This window comes from Puntigrus tetrazona, chromosome 15, assembly GCF_018831695.1.
Source record: "Puntigrus tetrazona isolate hp1 chromosome 15, ASM1883169v1, whole genome shotgun sequence".
In the NCBI taxonomy this organism is placed as follows: Eukaryota; Metazoa; Chordata; class Actinopteri; order Cypriniformes; family Cyprinidae; genus Puntigrus; species Puntigrus tetrazona.
Window position 1 is genome coordinate 1,261,622 of NC_056713.1, and position 22,841 is coordinate 1,284,462.

General features: G+C 36.8%; 1 protein-coding gene across 2 annotated transcripts in view; it reads left to right on the plus strand.

Annotated features, from left to right (window-relative positions):
* Positions 1-21,793, plus strand: part of npas1 (neuronal PAS domain protein 1) — a 44,507-nt gene extending 22,714 nt beyond the window's left edge. For both annotated transcript variants that reach the window (XM_043258209.1, XM_043258210.1), the window contains exons 4-12: positions 4,102-4,169; positions 5,907-5,996; positions 13,511-13,685; positions 14,721-14,833; positions 15,533-15,729; positions 15,970-16,076; positions 16,806-16,953; positions 18,420-18,532; positions 18,620-21,793. In XM_043258209.1, coding sequence (XP_043114144.1) covers positions 4,102-4,169; positions 5,907-5,996; positions 13,511-13,685; positions 14,721-14,833; positions 15,533-15,729; positions 15,970-16,076; positions 16,806-16,953; positions 18,420-18,532; positions 18,620-19,587 — 1,979 coding nt within the window. In that variant the 3' untranslated portion in view covers positions 19,588-21,793. The remainder of the gene's footprint in view (positions 1-4,101; positions 4,170-5,906; positions 5,997-13,510; positions 13,686-14,720; positions 14,834-15,532; positions 15,730-15,969; positions 16,077-16,805; positions 16,954-18,419; positions 18,533-18,619) is intronic.
* Positions 21,794-22,841: the final 1,048 nt, after the last annotated feature.

A 22,841-nucleotide genomic window follows, 5' to 3' on the forward strand; every position in this document is an offset into this window, starting at 1 on the left:
TTAATATATGTTTTTTTATTATATTTAACAATTTTGCCTTTCACATATATGTTAATAATATTTGGATGTTCTGTGCAAAAAAGGGCCAAAGATGTGATTTATAAAATGATTTATAAGAATGTATGAAATAACATAAACATTGTTGAGTTTTATTGGTACGGAGTGTAAAAATGCAGCTATTATAATTATAAAGATGAAATACAGTGTGAATTTGTGCTGTTATCTTCGTACAGTTTGGAAATTTTCAGTAAGTTAAGATTTCCACTCATTTTCTTTTGTCCGAGTCCCACACTGTTGTATTTTTGACTTTCACACTGTCTTTCTCTTTCTCCTTTCACTTGTTTCTCTTGCTCTCCCTCCTGCCAGCTCTCCGTGTCTGTCTCTCTCTCTCCTATTTTCAAGCATTTAAAGCACTGAGGGCTTTTAAGGGACGTTAATTGCACTCAAATTATGTTCGACCGTGCTAGGAGAGAGGTAACAGCTGAGAGAGAGGGAGAGGGATGGCAGACTGAAAGGATAATTGCAGCGGAGAGGGACACTGCGACTGGAGACACTTTGGTCTGTCTGAGAGTCATTCCTCCTGTCTCCATGCGTGAGGTTAGAGGTGGGGGGAGGTGGTGGGGGGGGTTTCGACGTCCACCGCCCTGTAAACAAGTTGCTAGGAGATCGGCCTACGATTCCCATCAGCCAACTGGATTGAGCAAACGAACACGGAATGAAAGGCCAACCTTGCAGTTCCCATAGTAACCTTCGAACTTGGTTAAAAGGTTGTCAGCTTAAAGGAGGGGGGAGAGGAAAAGAGAGCGAAGAAAGAAATGAAAGAGAGTCAAAGTGAGCTGGGTGTGCAGGAGAAGAGTCAAACGACTTTAGTTATTTTTTATTCTCTATATAGATTTTTAGATTGTGACATAGCCTCTAAAGCTCACCCAAGAGTGAAAATGATTAGTGCTGTCAAACAATTAATCATCTAATTAATGATCTAAAATAAAAGTGTGTACTGTGTATATGTATTATATGTACATTATACACACACACACATAACATACATTTTGAAATATTTACGTCTATATCTCTATATTCATGTAATTTTTATAATATATAAATGTATGTAATATAAAAACATAATTTTTGTTATTGTTCTGATATTTATGCATATAGTATTATGCATTTTATATATCATATATATATATATATATATATATATATATATATATATATATATAATATATATTTTTTTTTTTTTTTTTTTTTTTTTCAAAAGTATTACATATTTAAGTACTATAAGATTTGTGTTGAGCAAAATAATATAGCATTAAAAAGTTTAAAAAAAAGTAAGTCTAAAGGAGATTAAGCTTATGAGATTAAAAAGCTAAGATTGGTCTTCTAAGATTAATTACAAGATTGAATTGATGTAATGTAAATTTAATTAAAACATTTTATGTACATACAACTTAAATTTAAAAAAGAAAATATACACAACAATTTAAAATATAAATATTTATATAGGATAGATAGATGATAGATAGATAGATGGATAGATGGATAGATAGATAGATAGATAGATAGATAGATAGATAGATAGATAGATAGATAGATAGATAGATAGATAGATAGATAGATAGATAGATGAGTGATTATTAAAATAACCATATGAAGAAGACCGATCATTAAGTTTCCACTATTAAGTGATTTGTTATATCAGATAGATGGTGTTTACCCCCAGGCTGAGAAACAGCACCATCATTCTCACCCTCTGCACTATTGGGCCCGGTTCGACTTCACATTAGCCTCTGCTGTAGCGGCTGACTTTGGGAAATGAGGGCCGCCCATTGTCCATCCATCAGGCAGTATGGCTCCTGTCAGGCCTGCTCTATAGCCGGACTGCATCGCTCACACACTCTGTGGGAAGACCCTCGGTGTTTGGATGAGGGGGGTCGCCGAACCATTCAATCGTCCACATGCATGTGACCCCCAAAGACGAACAAGCAGTGCTCTGTGTACCCACACGCACCGAGTGGTGATCCCGCTCTCTGCGCCAAACACCCTTTTCAGGCCTCTGAATGGGACAGACTCATTGATATTCCTGTGAGGGGACCCCATTCTTAAAGTGAGTTTTGGGGTGTGTGTAGTTTGGGTGCAGGGACACATTTATGTGTGGACTTGTGTGTTGTTGTCAGCGTGCGGATGTCAAAGAAGTAGATCACCAAAAATATAAAAGCGTATCTTCTTATTAATCACTCGCATTCATGTCGCTTGCAAACTGTGTTTGATTTTTCCTTAGTAGAACAAAAAAGGAGATATTTAGCAAATTGTCCTGGCTCCTCTTTACCTTACACTGAAAAAAACAGAAACAATTAAGCTCCAAAACTGACAAAAGAGTGCCAGTGGTCTATCTCACCCTTGTGCTATATTAATATTTTTGTAGAGCCATATGATCTCTTAGCATGAATCAAACTTGAGCCATTTATCTCTAAAATCTTTCCCAACACCATGTAGTAGCTTTTAATCGTATGTTTGCCTAGTCATTTTAACTATGCAGTATTTATAATAGAATTAAAATATAAAATATTAGCAGTTAATATAATATTATTCAAATAAAAGGACACTTCAGAATACTAAAAGAGAGTTTACTTTCATTAATATTGTTTCTTAGCCCACTTAAATACTCTTTAAATAAAAATTCACCTTGAAATAATGTCATATTAAAAGTGGTCCTATCAAACGATTAATCGCAATTTAAAAGTTTTTGTTTGCATAATATATGTGTTTGTACTGTATATTTATTGTATATATATATATATATATATTTATATATATATATATATATATATATATATATATATATATATATATATATATATATATATATATATATATATATATATATATATATATATATATATATATATATTTATTTATATTTAAAATAAATTATATAATATAAATATATACCTGTAAGTACATCTAGATATTTTCAAAACATATCCTGTGTGTCTATATATATATATATATATATATATATATATATATATATATATATATATATATATATATATATATATATATATATATATATATATATATTTACATAATAAATATACATAGTACACACACATATATTATGTGAACTTCATGATTAATCATTTAATCTTTACGTTTTTCTTTAAAGTACATACTAAAACATGTGTAAAGTCCTAATTAAAGTTATAATTTAATTAACTTATGCAACTTTACATTTTAAATGAATACATTTTCAATACATTTACAACATTATTACAACTTTCTAATAATTAATATTTGCTAAATTATTATACATTCACGACAGAAGTATATTGTAGTTTATTATTTGCCTAATAAACACAGCAAAAGTGTACCAACGGTTGACTTGAGGGTTAATTTGACTTTTTTAATCCGTTATTGACTACCTTTTATTTCCGCATCTTCTCGAACGCTTCTTCCCGAAGCCGTGTATTTTGTCAGGTGAACACTCGTGTTGTGGCAGGAGTACCACGGGAAAAAGGCTTGGAGAAGCGAGCTCCCTGTCTGTCTCCCGTTTAGTAGCAACTCAGACAAACGCTGTCATCCTCTCTCAAAACACTTATTGATTGCCCCACACACACACACACACACACACAGGCGTCCTGCTGTGAGTGAATTTCAGCTGGGCTTCCACAGCAGAGATCAGAGCCAGGCATGTTTGAAATGCACCAGCGATGTCATTTGTGTAATTTGTAAACGTGTTTGTTTTGTGATGACAGGCGGCCCAGGATGCTGTTGCGCGCTGAAGATGAATTAGCATGTCTCTCTATAAACCACAGCATTTCTGACATTCGCCGCCTCTCTCGAACAGCAGTAAAGAAATGGGAAGGTGTATTAGCAGCTGCTATTATCAGCCGGTCGCTCCTGTAGCAACCAAACAGTGGGACTGTCAAGATGCGTTCGAGAATATCATCATTTTACAATTATGTAGCAGAATTTCAAAAGTTACATTTAGCGATTAAATGGTCTGTTTGAATTTACATTCATGCTTCTGGTAAAATCAGACACGTTTAGCTTTAAATAACTACATGATGTGCTTTTTTTTGTTACTTTTTTTTGCAGTGCGAAGAACAAGTCACTCGTTGGTCACTGACATATTTGAACAGCACCTGGGTGCTCACCTGCTGCAGGTAAAGATGTGTTTCGTTTATACATTTAGAGACTATGGAGAGGGCTGTCAATTAATAAAATAATTTTGTCGCATTAATTACAGTCACAGACTGCGATGAATCACGATCCATCGCAAATTGATAATACTAAGGTTTAACTGTAAGTGTGTTGAAATAAAGAAATGCTCGGCAAACTACTTGAGACAGCATGAGACATTATCCTCGTTATTCGTTTATCATCATTTTTTTCTGTTTGCATTCAGCCATTATCAGCCTTCATACTGCCTCAATCCCAGTAGAACTTTACCCAACTTTACTCGAAAGTGTTTCTAAATAAATACAGCAGCATCGCATGCAGTATCATGACAAAATATAATAAAACAAAATAAGATATATCGTTTGTAACCATTTTTGCTGTTTATTTTATGCGACTGTTAAACTCTTCTTCTTCACAATTAATTTTTTTTATTTAAAAGTTTTTTGGTGCTTTGATATTTTAGGTCTTTCTGCACACCATTTAAAAGCTTTGGGTAACAAGATTTGAAAATGAATTGATAATTAATACTCACACTTGGCAAGGATGAGTTAAATTGATTAGAAGTGGCAGTAAAGACATTTATAGTGCTGCTAAAGATGGTAATACAGAAGAATAAAGACAGCAGAAAATTCAGTGATGCATCAGAAATAACTTTTAAATACATTTTATGTTCATTTTATATTTGTTTGCAGCAATATTCAAAGTATCACTAATATGTAAATGCATATTATTAATACAGTGTAATGGGGGAAAATGCAAACTTAAACGCTGAACTTTTGCAATGTAATGCGAAATGCAACAAAAGACATGGGGTTGCAAGCGCAATATGCAAAGATGTCTGAATAATCTGTTTATATATATATATATATGGAATAGAAAAACATTCAATAATGCAATAACATTCATACATTTTTCATACAGGCTGTGTCCAAACTTTTTGGATCCACTTTTTGCAAATCATCTGCTTGATTGTTTAAGGTGCGCCATAAGTACTGGAATTTGGACATCTGACTTGAAGAGGGAAATAAATAAATAAATAAAAACGCTATTAGAAGGTTACCTTGAGAAAAATGTAAAGTGTTCAGAGACAGACGGCGCTGATAGAAATCAAATTAACACTTCTGAAAATCCTTATGATTCTTTGTCTCGTCCTTTGTCAGTAATAACTAGATAATTACGCTTTATTTCCAGCATTCCCCTCATTCCGGTCCACTCTCATTTGCATAGTGAACTCGTCACTTGCATAAATTACCGCCGTCAGTCTCAACTAAAGTGCCCACTCTGCTTCACCGCTGCTTGTGTGTTATTACAATTAATATTATTCCTTAAATGAGTCCTTTAATGGGGACGCGCTTTTCATCTGGTGCGCCAGAGTTTATTTTGAAGCTGTTGCAGGTTTCTCTCCAAATCATTTTCTCCGCTCATGTTGTTTTTGCTTTGATGTCGATGCTCGCGTCTGCAGCTTGATTCCAAATAAATCTCGAGACTTGTTCAGAAGTGTTGCGTTGCTGCTCAGGATTGATTAAATGAAGTCTGAAATGTTCTTACTTTACATCGCGTGTTTCTCCGATGCTGTACTGCATAGAAATAGCGCGCACAGGCAGTTTCACGTCCGTAATGAGACTAAATGAAAGCAGATAATATGGCTGTATATGAAATTTGGCGAAAATGGAAAAGCACACAAAACTTTTGACTTGTTGTGCAAAACTTTCTCTTTGCAGTCTCTGGATGGATTCGTGTTCGTGGTCAGTCAGGAAGGCAGATTTCTGTACATCTCAGAGACTGTGTCCATCTACCTTGGCCTTTCACAGGTGAGACTAAAACACTTGTAGAAACTGCAGCGTGCTTTATGCTTGGGGTTGGGTTCATTGTGTGCAACTAGTTATTTTGGTAACACTTTACAATAAAACCCAAAGTCTGTTGCACACTGACTAATAATTAAAGCATCATAAGCGAGTAAATTATTAGTAATAATGAAATATTATTATTATTAAAACTAAATGTATGATTCGTGTATTAGTTAAATATATTATTAATATTATTAGTTAAATATATGCTATATTTGTGTAATAACAGACGATTAAATGCAAGGAATTATGTTTATACGGATGATCAATATGGGCAAAACGGTTAAATATGCAAATAATGCGATCGATTAATTTGTTGACATATTTTGCCATTTAAATCTGAAATCGATTTGACAGCCCTGGTTTATGTTATGAAAAACCCCCGCATACGCTTTCATCCACGATTGTGTTTTTGGTGTATTGTGAATCTCCCTGTGTCCCTGCGCTCATTTCTCCAGCTCTCTTCCTCTCTTGAGCCTCTCGCCTCTCCAGGTGCTTTCTCTCTGTTGATTGCCTGTGGCCTCTTGTACAGGGAATGTTAAGTCCTGCCATTTCACCCAGATGCATAAATAATAACAGTAATTACTCGCACAGCAATCAAAGCGTCGCTCCAGCGAGCCGGGGTCTGTCTCGGGAACAAATCGATAGACATCTTAAAAGCCACATTGATTGTGTGGCAAAAAAGAATACACACACACACACACACAAACACAATCTGGGATGGGTGTGAGGGGGATGGGTGGACAGATAGTGAGTTTAGGAGGGAAAATAGATGTGAATGAGTTTGGCTGGTTGAGGAAAACAAGTAGAAATTGTGAGTATTCAACCTTTTATTGCCATCTTGCCGTTTCCATATCGACAAGCCTAGATTACCGAATACTTGTGCGAGCAGGACACACACTCAAAACGAGCTTTCTTTTGTCTAGTTTTGTCATTTGAACTAACTACTCAAGATTTGGCAACCAGGGGCTTTTGTCGACACTATGAGTCACAGGCACAACAAGTGTGCTCATATTTTCACGTTTTGGATATAAATAGTATTTAACTGCAGTATAAAGTAGTTATATCACTATATCAAATAAGTAACTCCAGCTACTTTCCCCAGTGTATTGACTGGCAGCTCTTGTGTTGCCATGTTTAGCAAAATAAGATCATAGAAATAGCATTCAGCCTGAAGTGCATTCCTTTAATTTTTAGTGTGAAAAAGCTTTTACATTTGTAAAAGAAGATTTTGTTTTTATTAGAAACAAGCAAAATTGTAATGCATTACTTTTAAAAGTCATTTTATTCAACACCGTCTGTGGCTCTTTTATGTGTATCACTGTAGTGCTTCAATTTAACTTCCATGCGAACACTTTGCTAGTTATAGCATAAAAATAAACATGAACGAACATCAGACGGTATCTTGTTCAAAATGTGGAAAGAGACAGTACAAATTCACCAGTGTTACTCTACTCTCCTGTTTGGTTTGTTTGTCAGACAAAAATGGCACATTCCGCGTTATGATTGGTCAGAACAAACTCCCAGCGGAGGGTCAATTGTATATAAATATCCACATAATCTCTTTTATTTTCTGTCTTACAACTGTCCTAATGAATCAAAATGAACAGTTCCAGACCTTTTTGCAGACCCATTTGACTGATTCTAGAGTGATTTATTCATAAATCTGGCATCCCTGTTCTAATTCTGATTCTGTGGAGCTGATAGAAAACACACATGACTTAATATACTGTCACAGAAAATGATTATTAAAACTGAGTGGATTTCACAATATTTGTTGAACAGTGGCATCCAAACTGAACAGGAACTCATATCTGACTGATTCGGAAGAGGAGACGTAAACAGAAACTCCACACACTCACATAAAACTCATCAGACACTCATGTCACAATCGATTCTATTACAGTTTGACGTTCGCATGTTGCTGTCGATGTAATTCACTTAAAAATACATATCAGACAAAAATATTGGGTGTATATTAAATATTTACTTAGATTAAATATTTATGCATATATATACAACTTTTATTGAATATATTACACTGAACTATTTTTATTGATAGTTTTCTGTATTCAATGATGCATGTTTATTTATAGTTAAAGTTTCATGTCCGCTATCTTGAATTCTTTCACTGAGCTTTGCACAGTGCATTCTGGGATTATTTTACCATTTCAGTAGGAATCCGTGCGATGCAGAATTTTGCGCGAGGGGGAAATATTCCCCACACGATTATACGATTTCGCAGCACTGAACAACAGAAAGCAGCTTGGTTTGAAAGAAGTTTCCGTGTGACGTGTGATCAGAGCTGGTAACTGATCACACGTTATCTGGATTACTTAATCCGAACCCAAAAATCAAGTACTTGTCATTCCAATAAATTACATTTTAAAATACTCATAATTGGACCACAGTTAGCTTGCTATGGATGACATAATTACATATTACAGTAACAGTAATTTATTCATAATTTATTGATTCTCCCTCATTTCTTTACAAAGCTCATCATGTGAAGAGCGAGGTGTGCTCTGATTGGCCAGCTATCATGTGCATTGTGATTGGCCAAATACCTCTGGTGTGTGATGCAAATTTGACTCCCTTCACTGTATTATGTAAATCTTCCCACAGAGCTGCATAGATTTGTGGCGACGTGTTTGAATGAGCCATTTTAGGAATCTGTCGAAGATCCTGAACTTTCAGAAGTATTTGAGGCTTTAATCTTTATGGATCTTATATACAAAGATGAAATTGCACGGTATGACTTTGAGAAGTGTTTCAACTACTGATGAACGTATTCATTTTTATTTGAATTATCACTTGATCATTTTACCATATATTCATTTTGTTTGCCTTTCAAATTATAGTCACATGACATGCAGGTAAATCATTTTTCAGTTTTACAAAAAAATTGTTATTTTGATTTAGTTTAGAGTTTTTTGTTTTAATTTTGCAATTATAGGATTTAATTATCCTGTATAAACCAGTGTGAAAAATCAGAAGTAGTCTGTAAAGTAATCTAAAAGCTTGGATTATACAAACTATAATGTACAGTAATCATGTGTAATGCACTATTACGCTACTAACTACAATTGAATCAGTAACGGATTACAGTTTGTAAGTAATCTGTGAATAATGCATCGCTTTATCATTACCAACAATAGACGACGGCCTTAAAATTGAGGCGTTGAGGTGTGTCTCAGATCTTCAGACTGAAGGTCTGGAATACATGATAGCTTTCATTGGCCAAAGCCCGTTCATGAGGCCGTTTGACCGACCAATCAAACAACCAATTACAGTTTGTTTTTCGTTTAGTGTCATGTTTCTGGCTATGACAATGTCACCAAAATAACAAACCAGTGTGTAAAACCTCTATTTAAATCTTTATTTCAAAGATTCTATACCTCCAATTTGAAAAATAGAGAATTTAGCGTGTTCTGATTAAGCGCTCGTCGCCACAGTTCTAAACATGACGGCTTTCAGGAACGCTAAAGAACACAGCACAAACGTCTCCCGGAAATCCTGTAGAATTGAATCCAAAGAAGACTCCTGAAGTGTTTCTAGATAAGCGTGACATCTGAGGCCGAGACTAGGTTGAGGTAGGCCACACTCTAGGTTTTGGAGCATAGCTAGTATGTGACCCTATATCTACTTTATTTTGTCATCAAAATAATCCTAAATTTCAGATTTGTCTTACAAACAGTTGAATGGTTGGAGTTCTGATATAACTAGAATATCGCGTGTAATAACTAGTATATCTATACAATTCCAAAATATAAAGTAAACGTGTATGCAAAAGTAATTCCAAGCATTTAAAAAGCCCAAGATCAGAAGGCGTTTAGAATCACAAAGATTTCCGTTCAGTCGAGTGTGTCCAGCTGCTGCCTGGTAGCTTTTGCACCGCCGCGGTCCTTCACTGCGGCCTCTGTCTGGGTCTCAGAGGTCACACAAGAGGAAATCCATTAACTGTAAGCATAAGACCCCACTTGTTACCTTGTGTCAGAGGTCATGACACACCATCGTAGATAGAGCCATCCGTTCTGGTTAATCCTTGTGACCTCTCCAAAGACAGTAGGGTTCCTTAGGCGGATTAGGCAGGGTCAGGGACCTCGAGAGCGGGATGATACGCCTGCTTCCAGGCTTCTTGCCCTACAGAAGCCAAAGCTCCGGGCCTAGATGGAGGTCTAGGAGCTTAGCCTCTCGTCTCCTCTCCACGGCCGAAGCCACAGCATCTGGGAAATGTGGAGGGGCGTATGGGGTGGGAAATTGATCCTGGGCTGATTAGTATGCAGACCCATCACCTTGCCTCCTCCCCATCTCTTCCTCTGCCTCCTCCTCGTCCTCTTCTCTTGCTCCTCTCCCATCAGTCAGAAGCAGACTGAGAGAGTGTTGTGGACAACTGCCCGGACGCCTCATACATATTAAATTCTAGCTATTATTTATATCATGTCTTTCTCTCGCGCTCTCTCTCACTTCTTAACCCTCTTCTTAACACTTACCAACAACCTTTTCTCACTTCTTCTATTTCTCATTCCTCTTTCAGCTTCTCTCTGGTTCTTTTCTACTGATGCCTGGTTTCAAACCAGTCGTTCTTTTGGGCTTTTGTTAGAAGGTAATAAAGAAATGCTGAAAAATAAAGATATATATATAAAAAAAAAAGAATATTTATTTTGCGTATATATGATCAAATTATATAGTTATAAAAAATACAGGGAAAACAGGAATATTGTGAAATATTATTTGTGTTAAAAGTATTAAATGTAAAAAAAAAAATCTATTTAACTGTATTTACAAATGTAATTTATTCCTGTGATGCAAGTGATTATTAAAAATAATTAAAAACACAGACGTAACATCTGAATAATAAGTGTGGAGAAACCCCCTTCTTCTACCACACTCTTTCTGTTAAAATAGATTTAGGCGTGCTTTAGACAAAAGTATGATAATTTGACAAGCGCAGACGTTAGTAAATCGCATTGTACGATTCCTTTTAATGCCTTTTTTAGCACTAATTCATCAGTGCAAGTCTTTAGTAAATCCTTTCAGTACCATTTTAATGCAAAAAGATGGTTTGTGCATATTTTATATATATATATATATATATATATATATATATATATATATATATATATATATATATATATATATATATATATATATATATATATATACTTAGCCCAGATTTTAAATGGTAGTGTAAGGTATTATATGTGTAGTATATGTGTCTTGCAGCGTGAGCACTACTGTGTCAAGTTAAACACAGTTAAACTTAAGTGTCTCGAGACACGTGTTTTATTCCATTTCACTGCGTCTATCTGATTTCGAATGCAAGAAGGTGTCCTGAGTGAACGGCCTCTGACACACGCTAGTACAGGACACCACACTTACTGAGAGCAGCAGCACAGAATAAGTAAAGAGCCGTTCACACAGGACGCATTCTCGTGTTCAAAAACAGTAAGACGGAGCGGAACATTGCAAGCATCTCGAGACACGCTTTTCAAAGTTTCACTGTTTTAACTTGACACGGCCTCTTAAAAACACACCATCTCGGTACATGACACAGTGACATTTTATTCTGTATTTTATATGAAGGTTTTAAAAGTCTACTTTATACTTATAAATAAAAGTATACTTTATACTTTTAAAAGTAAATAAAATAAATAAATAAAAGAATACGTTTTTTTTTTTAAATGTCCTGGTTGTAATAATAAAAAAATTATAAAATGGTTATTAGAATGCAAAAAAAAAGTTTAATGACTGTGCTGTCCGCTTGAAAATAAATCATATTTAAAAAAAAAAAAATTTAAATGTAAATAAAATATATATGTTAAAAAATGGTAAGATGAAGTTACAAAAATATAAATAAATAAAAAATTAAATAAATACACGGAAAGAGCATTAAAAGAATCGATAATTTCACAATTGCATTTATTCTTACAAATCCTCCGGTGGATCCTTTTAATTGATATTTCCCAAAAGCTTCCACGTGCACTTTTGGTGTCTTCCTTGGTGTCCAAACATCTGAGATCCCATCAGTGCTAGTTCAAAAAGCTAAACAACCCTCTCCAAAGCATTGTAGATCAGATTAAGTTCTCCAAATCAGACCACCTGTCTGCTGGATTTACCTCCACCTTTACCTCTCAATTAGCCGACACAGGCTTAAAACCCCAGACTCTTCACAATTCATCCCTCAACTGATCCCCAATTACACAGCCCCGCTCTTTACTCCTCCGTCTATCCCTCTTCTTTCTGCTCTTCCCTCTGTTTGCATGCAACCTGCCTTGCACACACACATTAGTGTCCTTGACGGCCAGCGGAAAATCCTTTAAAATCCCTCCGTAAATGGATCTAATCCCATAATAAATGGCTTTGTCCCACAGACAAGGGTGTGAGGGAGAAACCAGCCTTTTATCAAGATACTGTAGAATGAAATCTGACCCACACAGATTTCTTTTTTATAGATCCAGGAGTGGCAGAAATGCAAATTATAAAAAATAAATTGCACTTACCTGTTAAACAGAGCAGTAAGGGAATATATATATATATATATATATAGTGTATATTTCTTTCTTTTTACCATTGAAAAATCATTTATCATTATATTGTAAAGGACAGAGTAAAAATATAATTACAAAACAAAAAATATATATAAAATAAAATTAGCATTAAAATAAGATCTTTTGTATATTTCTTTGGATATTAAGTTTGATCTAAAACTTCATGGCAATATTTTTGCAACTATGGTAATTGTGTTTTCCAACTCTAAAAATCCTTATTCTTATTTCTTACCCAGTAAATCATAAACAACTGGGAAATTTATATCATTAAATTTACTGAAAAGAGGGAAACTGAAATTTACTTAACTATGAAAGTAATTATGCTGGGCTTTCAGATATTATAGTGATTGAGAGATCAATTGAGAGTCAAAACGGTTGAGAACTACTGGTTTAGAAAAGACTTTGTTTTTTGTGCCTTTGAATCTAGACCATCTTGGTCTCTGCACTTCGTTTGCATAAAAAAGGACAGTTTTGACATGCTTTTGTGTTTCAAAGAAGAACGGAAAAGCATACAGATTTGCAATGATTTGTAACATTGTTATATCTATACATGCTCGGTTTGTTTTATGAAGCTCACCTGTTTTGAGTTTCTTATTCATTTTGTAAAATGCAGCAGGTAGAATATTCAGTCTAGGTCATGGAGCGCTATAATTAATGTTTTATGTGTAGCATTGCTTTTATCTCTCTCTGATGTTTGCTTCCCTCAGTCTAAGGGTTTAGGAGTGTGTGTGTGCGTGCGTGCGCGTGTGTGTGTGTGTACACTTACACATTACAAATGTAGCAGTAGCTATAGACGAGCTTGTGTTTTTCAAGGTCTCTCATTGGCTGTTAGCCAATATGTTGTGATCTATGTCATGTTTCTTATATGAATGTTATTCTGTATTGATCTGTGCGCATGTGTATTTATGTGTGTATCCGCATGCTCAGGTTGAGTTGACTGGCAGTAGTGTGTTCGATTACATCCACCCCGCGGATCACGTTGAGATGGCAGAGCGTCTTGGCATTAGGCCACACCTCCGGGCAGAGGCAGGCTGTCAAACGTCCCATGAGAGCGCTTCAAGCTCCGCCTCCACATCCTCACTGGCCGGCACTCCAGAGCCAGGTAACTCGCCTTCATATGTCTAGCTTCATTCAACTCTAATTTTTCCTCAATGACTCCTTTGAGATAAATAGTTAAAATCGATACACAAAAATCATACTGTTTCAGTAGCCTCAAACAATGCTGCTGGAATAACTTTTTGTCATCAGTAAGATACATGCGTTAAAAAGGACCACCCACATACACTATTTGGTATTGGCACACCGATGCCTTTCAGATCTCGTGCTGATCCAGGGCAGAACACCAGCCGCTCTGCAGGAAAGTGCTGTTTCTCATTTTCAAGAGGTTATTTGCATAGAAGGCTTGAAGCACGGCAGCGAAAACCGCTCGTTTCATTCTAAGGGTCAGAGAGGAGGATAGAAAATGATCATGAAAAACTAAAATACGACTGCTTTTTGTGAAAAAGAAAAAAATGGTGGGCCTCAGGTAAAAATGAAATGACACTGATACTTTGTTCTGAGCTGTCCCAACTTAAACTGAACAGCAAAAATGAACTATATTACATTTGGCCACATTCTTCTAAAATCAAAAAATTTCATGCACATGTACAAAGTCAAAAGGAAAGGAAGGAAAGGACGTGACATGTGGCCAAGTATGGTAACCCATACTCGGAATGCGTGCTCTGCATTTAACCCGTCCAAGTGAAAACACACACCACCAACACACACCCGGAGCAGTGAGCAGCCAATGCTCAAGGGTCTCACCTCAGTCATGATACTGACTCCTCCCACCTACAGTCCCTGCCATTAGGCCATGACTGCCCAGAAAAAGCATAGATAAAAAAAATATATATAATATAAACGAGATCATATGAATGTACATACGTTGGCAAAAACACTAAATATTACTTTCCATATATGTGTTGACTGTCTACTTCAAAGGTATCCAAATTATAGCTGCAATGCAAATTAAACACACCCGAATCATAAAGTTTCAGGCAAATCTGCAGGACTGTACACTCCTGGTCTGTGAAATATAATGATATACAAATTGAAGTGTTGATACCTTTGTGTTGTATGTGTGTTTTTTTTCCTGTAGCACCATCTAGTCCCTGTTCTCCAGTCAGTGAGTTGTCTGAACGTGGATTTTTCATCAGGATGAAATCCACCCTCACCAAGCGTGGCCTCCACGTTAAATCCTCGGGTTATAAAGTAAGTCCTTTATTGGACATGTACCATCTTGGGTGTTAAATTGTAGCACCATCTTTTGTAGTCTTAAAGCATGTTTATACAAAGACATGGGTTTTTTTTGTAGTTGTTAGACTTTTTCTTAGAATTGTGTCAATGTTTAGTCAATTGCAGAATTTCATTTTTCTAAGAGTAGCATGATATAAACTTACCATTCTAACTTTTCTCGCAAATGCAAGTTTACGTCTTACAATTTTGACTTTTCAGAATTGTACTGTAAAGGACATTCTGAGTCAGTACCAGAGTATTTTCTCAGAATTGGGTGATACTTGCAATACTGACTTTTTTGTAATTGTGCAAGTATGACATTTTTTCTTAGAATTGCATAATATATATATATATATATATCAGTCCTGTTTTCCAAATTGCGAGATGTAAACATGTTTATCTCGCAGTTTCAGACTTCATTTCTCAGAATTGCAACTTTATTTCACAAATTTTTCTCATAATTGCAAGTTTACCTTTTACAATTCAGCCTTCTTCATTGGTGGAAACAGGCTTGCATGATTAATGCATCTTTTTAGACCAGCCCAAAGAGGCAACTATTTAGTAGAGGGCTCACGGAACATGGGACCGCAGGACCAGCATATAAACATTTACCCATTTTTTCGTTTTACGATTGAATGATTTGAAAACTGAACTGCTTATTTAATTTCTTATCAGGTGATTCATGTGACAGGTCGGATTCGGTGTCGGCCAGCCCTGGTGCCAGGCTCCTCCCGCCCCCTGCATCGACCAATGGGATTGGTTGCTCTGGCTCACACACTTCCGCCCTCCACGCTCAATGAGGTGCGCATGGAAAGTCACATGTTTGTCTTCAGAGTCAACATGGACCTTCAAGTCACCTACTGTGAAAACAGGTAAACTTCCAGCACGCTTCAGTCTGGGGTTATAATATATTTTGCTACCTTTGCCATATTGTTTGAGCATAACTGGTGTTTTCGCATCAACACCACATCTGAAGCCTTGGGAATAGAATTACACTAAGTGGCTAAAACAATGATTGAAAAATACGATGTTAATACAGCAAACTGACCAAATTAAAGGCCAGTGTTACAGCCAGTGTCACTGTTATATGTGTACTTGTTTGGATTTTGTAGGATTTCAGAGTATATGGACCTGAGCCCAGCTGAGGTAGTCGGACGTACCTGCTACCGTTTCATCCACGCAGAAGACCTGGACACCATCAGGCAGAGCCACGAAGATTGTAAGCCTGTCAAGATTTGTGATCTGTTTGCCGCCCCATCTCTAGAAAAAGCTTATAACATCCCTGATAGCGCACATACATCTCAGAGACGTCTATTTGACGTCTACATTTACACCTGCAAGACGTCTATGGGGCGTTTCCTTTTAGATGTCAAACGGTCATCTGTTAGATGTCTTTAAGATGTTTATAATTTAGAATGTATGTAAAACTGACATCTGTAAGACGTCTGTCTGTAGACAGCAGATGCTTTCCAGATCGTGAGATCTTTAACAGACAACTTGCAGATGTATGTGCGCTCTCTCTCTCAAGGTTATATAATAAATAACAGAAATCATACATTTTATTTATTTATTACTATGTGTTTCACGTCAAGAACTTAATCATACTATTGGATTTTATTGTATCGCAATGACCAGTACACTATCAGCTTTTATGTAGATATGGGTAATATGAAGAGCTGTAGTGAGGGTGGTTGCAAGGTGAATAATAAAAGAAATGGGAAAGAGAAAAATAACCGTTTTAGTTCGTGATTAAAGAACTGCTGTATCTGTTTTGTCAGTTTAAGAGCCTGAAGCTGCTGTTTACATTATACATTTTGACAACAGCGCCCCCTAGCCAAATAAACTAATTGTAAAATTCTTCTCCACATCCAGGTTATAAAATGGACCTCCATGTGGTTTTTGCATTTTAAAATATATTGATGTATATATTTTAATCATTCTCTTTTAGTGCTGCGGAAAGGGCAGGTTGTGACGGGGTATTATCGCTGGTTGCAGAAAAGAGGAGGGTATCTGTGGATTCAGTCCTGTGCCACCGTGTCCATTAACCACAAAGCGCCCCACGAGCGTAATGTCATCTGGGTCAACTATGTGCTCAGGTCAGTTTCTTAGTGACCTTGTGTGTTTGTGTTTTTGAGTGTTGTGCTACAGTATAAAAAATGTTAATGCGCTGAGGGTTTCCACAGAGGCCCTCTCGTAAGCGCTCTTCCTCTCCATCTGTCTGCAGTAATCTTCATCACACAAGCTCACGCGTTCAAAGAAGTCAGACAAAAACACGAAAAAAATTGGCTGAATTTCAGTGATAATTGGACTGGTGATATATAATTACACCAAATGGATGTCAAAATTTTCTGGCTGAATGGTGTTTTAGTTAATTAGCTTTGTAATTACGATAGCTAATTAACTTCTATAGCACCCTGCTGGAGCCATGTTCATGTTCAGAAGGGCTTTTCTAGTGTGAGTGTGTGTGTGTGTGTGTGACGGTGTGTGTGTGTGGGGGGGTGTTTGGGAACGGTATCACAAGCGAGTACATCTCTTACTGTGGGGTTAATCTTTGTGAGGAGGAAAATCTGAAGCTGTGTTCGAAAATCTAGTGAACTGTGTTGCTGCCTACTGGTAAGGTACCCTCTCTTGACTGATTTGGAACAATCTTCATAATCAGCAAAGGTGATTTATTGGCACCAGAATAATAGCAGTTCTGCTGCACAATAGAAAAATTCAGTTTTACAGTTGATTGTTATAGAGTTTGCCTTTAGTATGTTGCTAAGCAAATGATGCAGTACTCTAAATAAAAATAAAATACATTGCATACACAAGTTTTGGGTCAGATAATTTACTTTAAATATGTTTATTTTTATTGCTACTATAGAGCTTCTTTTTATTTTGGGGATTTGGGGCAATCTGGGATTTTTGCTTGTTGCAATGCATTCTGGGACATTTTAATTACATCAAACTATTATACATTTAAGTATATTCCAGAACTTCTTTGGATCTGTCTGCAATTTTCAACCAGTCTTAGACTACCTTGTAAAATGTCAGTGAATTTATAGAACACAATTAAAAACAATGACAGAGGAGTATTCTGTGAGAGAATTATTATGAGTTATTATTCATTCAGATTCATTCTCACGTTCTTTATATAGAATATAATTTCCATTCATTCTCCACTGAATTATGTTTTCTGAAGAGTGCATAAACATTTTGTGTTTTATGGTTTTAAGAAAAAACTATCACACTAAATTTAATTAGAGGTACAATTAACATCAAGTATTGGATGGAGGCAGATCTGAATGCAAGCTGCCGTCAATTGTAAAAAAAAAAATAACGGGGGTGAAATAATGCCTTAAATTGTTGTCTAAGTAGGAGCTTACTTATGCTACAGAACTGATACTATATAAGAATCCAATACTATCTGAGTTAGTGTTTGTACAACCTGTTGAGTGATTCAAACATACTGATTGGACAACACTCCGTTAACCTGTGGCATAGAGTTTAGCATTTAGACTGTTAAATGTGTAAAGCTCCCTAAGGTAAACTGCTCACACTCTTTTATCTGTATTTTCAGTCGACCAGAGCTTGCAGACATGCCTCTGGACTTATTACAACTCCCAGAAAGCCTGAGGGCAGAGAGGCTTCAAGCAAGCTCCTCCCCACGTGGCACCTCTCCAAAGGCACAAGGTATGCTTTCAGCCTCTCACACAATTATCCATACACACTGGTTGTACGTTACTCAACAGCCCAAATCAGCAGTTATCTTTACTTCAGGCTCCACAGGGACACAGCCATTGAAAGGCAGGGCCGAGACAGACCACAAAGGGAAGGAAGCCTTCTCACACACTGCTGCCAGCCAATCAGAGAACACCAGGAAGAGATTGCACCAGTCTGATCCTGACAGCGGTCCTCCTGAGGCGAGGAGGCGGATGGAGGTGTTCCGGCAGAGAGAGGACAGCCCATGTACTTCCTCGGACCAAGCCAGCGACAGCGAGGTGGAAGAGGATGATGAGAGGGAAAGCGAGTGGGACCACAACCCCACCAGCAAACGGGTGAAGAGCGAAGAAGGGCAGTTGAAACAAGGCAACGGGGCCAATGGAGCAAGTAAGATCCACAACGGACGTGCAGTGATCCAGCATCTTAAGAGCGTGGTGACCAGTTCCGGGTCGAATATTAAGACTGAACAAGAAGTAATGGGAACAAGTGTAGGTGCGGGTTCTGGGAGACGTTGGAGCCAAGCTCAGCCCAACAGTGGAGGAACCAATGGCAGAAGTCCACCTTCCCAACCTCAGAACTCCACCCCGACAGAAGCCCCATCCAAGGGTCTCTTCAACCCACCCTCCCCGACACTGTCGCCTCCCATTCCGGCCTCATCCCTGCCCAGAGATGATCGGTCCATCCACGGAGGCCGTGCTCCAGACTTTGAACTGCTGCAGAGACTGACTGCGAGTGGGGCTGCAGGACGTGTGCTCTTTCACCCTTTGGCTCTCGGCCCACAAGGGCCTCAGAGTCTCTATGCTCCCAGCACTATTCGCTACGCCCCACCCGAGATGCCTACAGCTCACGCTGAAGGGCACCGCTCAGACCATGTGGCCAAAACTCCAGCTTTCTTTCCCCACTTGCAAAGGATCGCATCTCTGCCTCCCTTCAGCGGTTTTTCTCCAGCGGAACCCACTTTTCCTCCAACTCTGCCCTTCTGTATGAATGGATTGAGAGGAGCAGCAGGGACCGATGAGGATTGAGGAACAAAGGCAGAAAAAAATGTAAAGGAGAGGTGGGAGAGGTGGTAAAGGACAGGGCACAATGTTGAGAGAGGAACTGCAGAAGAACTTGGGGGTTTTCAAACAGTCTTCCGAGCATCCTCTCCAGACTTTTCTCTGTTAATTTGTTAGTGTGTCTTCCTCTCTCTCTCTGGACAAGCAGTCAAAGCCATAATGAACATATTAAGGACATCATGCAACTTACACAAAGGGGCCATCATTGAGACCTAAACCACTGGAAATACAGGGATGTCACATGGAAGAAGAGCAGAGGACATTGAGTACAAAGGTCCTCTTTGACCCCTTGAGATATGTGCCCGCCTATACATTTTTTCCAAGTCCCCATACATTTAAGAAACCACACAGGAATATGCAAGTATGGACAAAAGCAGAATGGCAGCAATTGCCAAATAAGACATTCCTAAGGAAATAATACATATGAAAGCACAGTCCACAGGTCCCTGACTGATAGAGGGATCATAATGAAAATAAAGATTAGAACTTTTGAACAGTGTAGAATTTTCATTTTTGTATTAAAAAAAGAATTGTCTTTAAACATCTGAAAAGAATCACTTGAAAAAATATGAATTCAAGGTCATAGCCATATATAGATAACGCTGAGTTAAGAGACTCCATACATGCAAATGCTCCAAAAGATTTTTTTCCACAAGTCATGAGCAAATATCATGGACTAATCTTCCTATAAGAAATTTGGGGGTTTTGTGGGGGGTGGTGGGGAGGGTGGGGGTGGTTAGGTGTGTCTATTTGTCACGTATCATGTCCAAGCACTTATAGTATATTGTTGCATACACGTAGCACTTCATCCATGGCCAGGCATTCTAGTTCTCCTACTGTAAAAACCACAAGAATTAAGTTTACAATAGTTGTGCCAGAAATGTGCCGATGATTCCAGAAACTAAAGTGTGGAGAATGTTGTCTGTTATATAAAGATGTAATGTTTTATTTTAAATGAATTGTCCACTGGATATCACATACCTTGTCATAAACATGTCCGGGTTATATTTCACTCTAAAATCCAAAGTAATTAATTGCATTTGGCTGATTTTTACTTTTTATGACATTATTGAAATGTGAAGTACATTAATTGCAAATTAGCATTACTGTAATGCAAAAAGTATCACTGAAAAAAATGACAAAAAAATGGTAAAACTATTACTTGTTGAGAATTTGGGGGAGAATCGGTGCAAACGTGCGAATACCATACTGCAAAAAGTTCAAAAAAATTTTTGGATTTTGAAGTAAAATATTACCTGTGACACTGAGATTCGCCCCATAATGTAAGCTACATTGTTTCAAGACCTAGTGAGCTGCGTAGCAATGTACGACAGACAGTAAAGTAGTAAACGGTAAAATGAGATACCAAATTTTTGCCAGATTCTAAGGTCTCATTTTAATGTAGATACCAGAATGCATTGCAGCAGTGTTTGTGTTTGCAATATATTCTTTGTGCTCAAAGTATTTTTAGCTTAGAAACACGCTAATGTAAAATTATTGGAATCAAAGAGTTTTCTTTTATGTACATGTTGACAAAGTAAGGCAGCTCACTAGATTTTGGAGTCAAGTGTAGAACAATAAGGTCCATGTTCTTTAAGGATGTTACAAAAATGTATAATATGTTATGGGTACCTTTCACGAGATTGAATAGATGATTAAAAAAAACTCCAATCCCTTTTAAAAATTTGAGTTTGTATTCACTAAAATAGTATATGGATGTTATAAGTGGACCACGAAAGCTATATTAAGTATATTAACCGCATTGAAGATAACAATGTGGTTTAAGCAGTAATTATTTACAAAAGGACAGATACAAGATTCACCATGTGAACATTTTCTAGGTTTTTTGTTGTTTTTTGTGTATGCAGGTTTCTCTGCCCATGCAGTATTACCAGATACGATGGTTTTCAGTAGCACTAAATGATATGAAATGGTTTTTATTTGTGTTTGTGATTGAGGGTGAATGTGTAAATAGTTGAGAGAATCAGTCCTGAAGCATCAGCACGAGTTGGTGTTCCCTTAACCTTTACCATCACTGTGATTCTAACTTCTTTATGATAAGATGTTTGTGAAAATACAGCACCATGAGCATTAAATGAAAATGATACACTGTAAAAACGATTATTATGATAATCCAAACAACAATAATAAACTCTATTCCAATAATGGATCATTTCTTTGTGCTGTCATTTTTGTCCTTTGCTTATTTGATTTGTACAAACCCATTGCATCTAATTCAGAACTGCATATACCGATCTACAAAATGGCAGTACTTTACAGTGCCGAATCGTTAAATAAACTTGTTATTTTTGTTTTGGTTTTTTTTCGTACAAAGAGTATTCTTGTAGCTTATTAATTTACGTTGAACAACCGATGACAAATGAAGCATATAGACGAAGTCTTTCATAGTTTTCTGCACCTTGACAGTGGAAAATGGTTGGCAGTCAATGGGACAGCCCCAAATATCTTAAATTGTGTTCCAAGCTTTTTTACGGGTTTGTAAAAGGTAAGTGATTGACAAAATGTTAATTTTGTGGTGGAGTAACCCTTCAAAGTAACAGCAGTCATTCATGCTGATCAAACTTTAATAAGAAGAAATATATATCTCATTTACACCATGAAGAATATGCAGTTTTTATTAAATTGCAGTTTTACTTTATAAGCAGCATTTCTTATTTGTTTGTTCTGCTGAAATTAAGTTACTCATATAGTGATTTTCATATCGCCCGCCCCAATTTCTGCAGTTTACAAAAGACTCAAAAGAAGCACTCATCCACATATCGTACGCACATCACTACTGCTGTGCCGAAGAGGTACATTTTAAGTGTTTTAGAGAATGAGAATGATGATAATAATTCTGATTCTCAAGTCAAGTTATACTATAATATACTTTTAATGGCCTTTTTAAATCGTTTTTGAAGCGTCTGTCCTCATTCACTGTAAATGCATGAAAAGGTTCAACCAGCACATTGTTTAAAATGTCTGGTTTGGCTTTTTTTTTTAAGAAAGTAAGTACAGGTTTGCAGTGACACGGGTAAATGATGCCAGAATTAATTTTAAGAATAGCCTAAAAAACACAATTGCAAAAAAAGTACACCAGTTGCATGCTCGGAAACTTTAAAACATTTGAAGTCGCTGTCTTGAATGGCGTGAAGGGGATTGCTTTTGGATTTGAAAAGTGAACATTCAAAAGGGATTAACAATCGGCTATTATCTTGTGT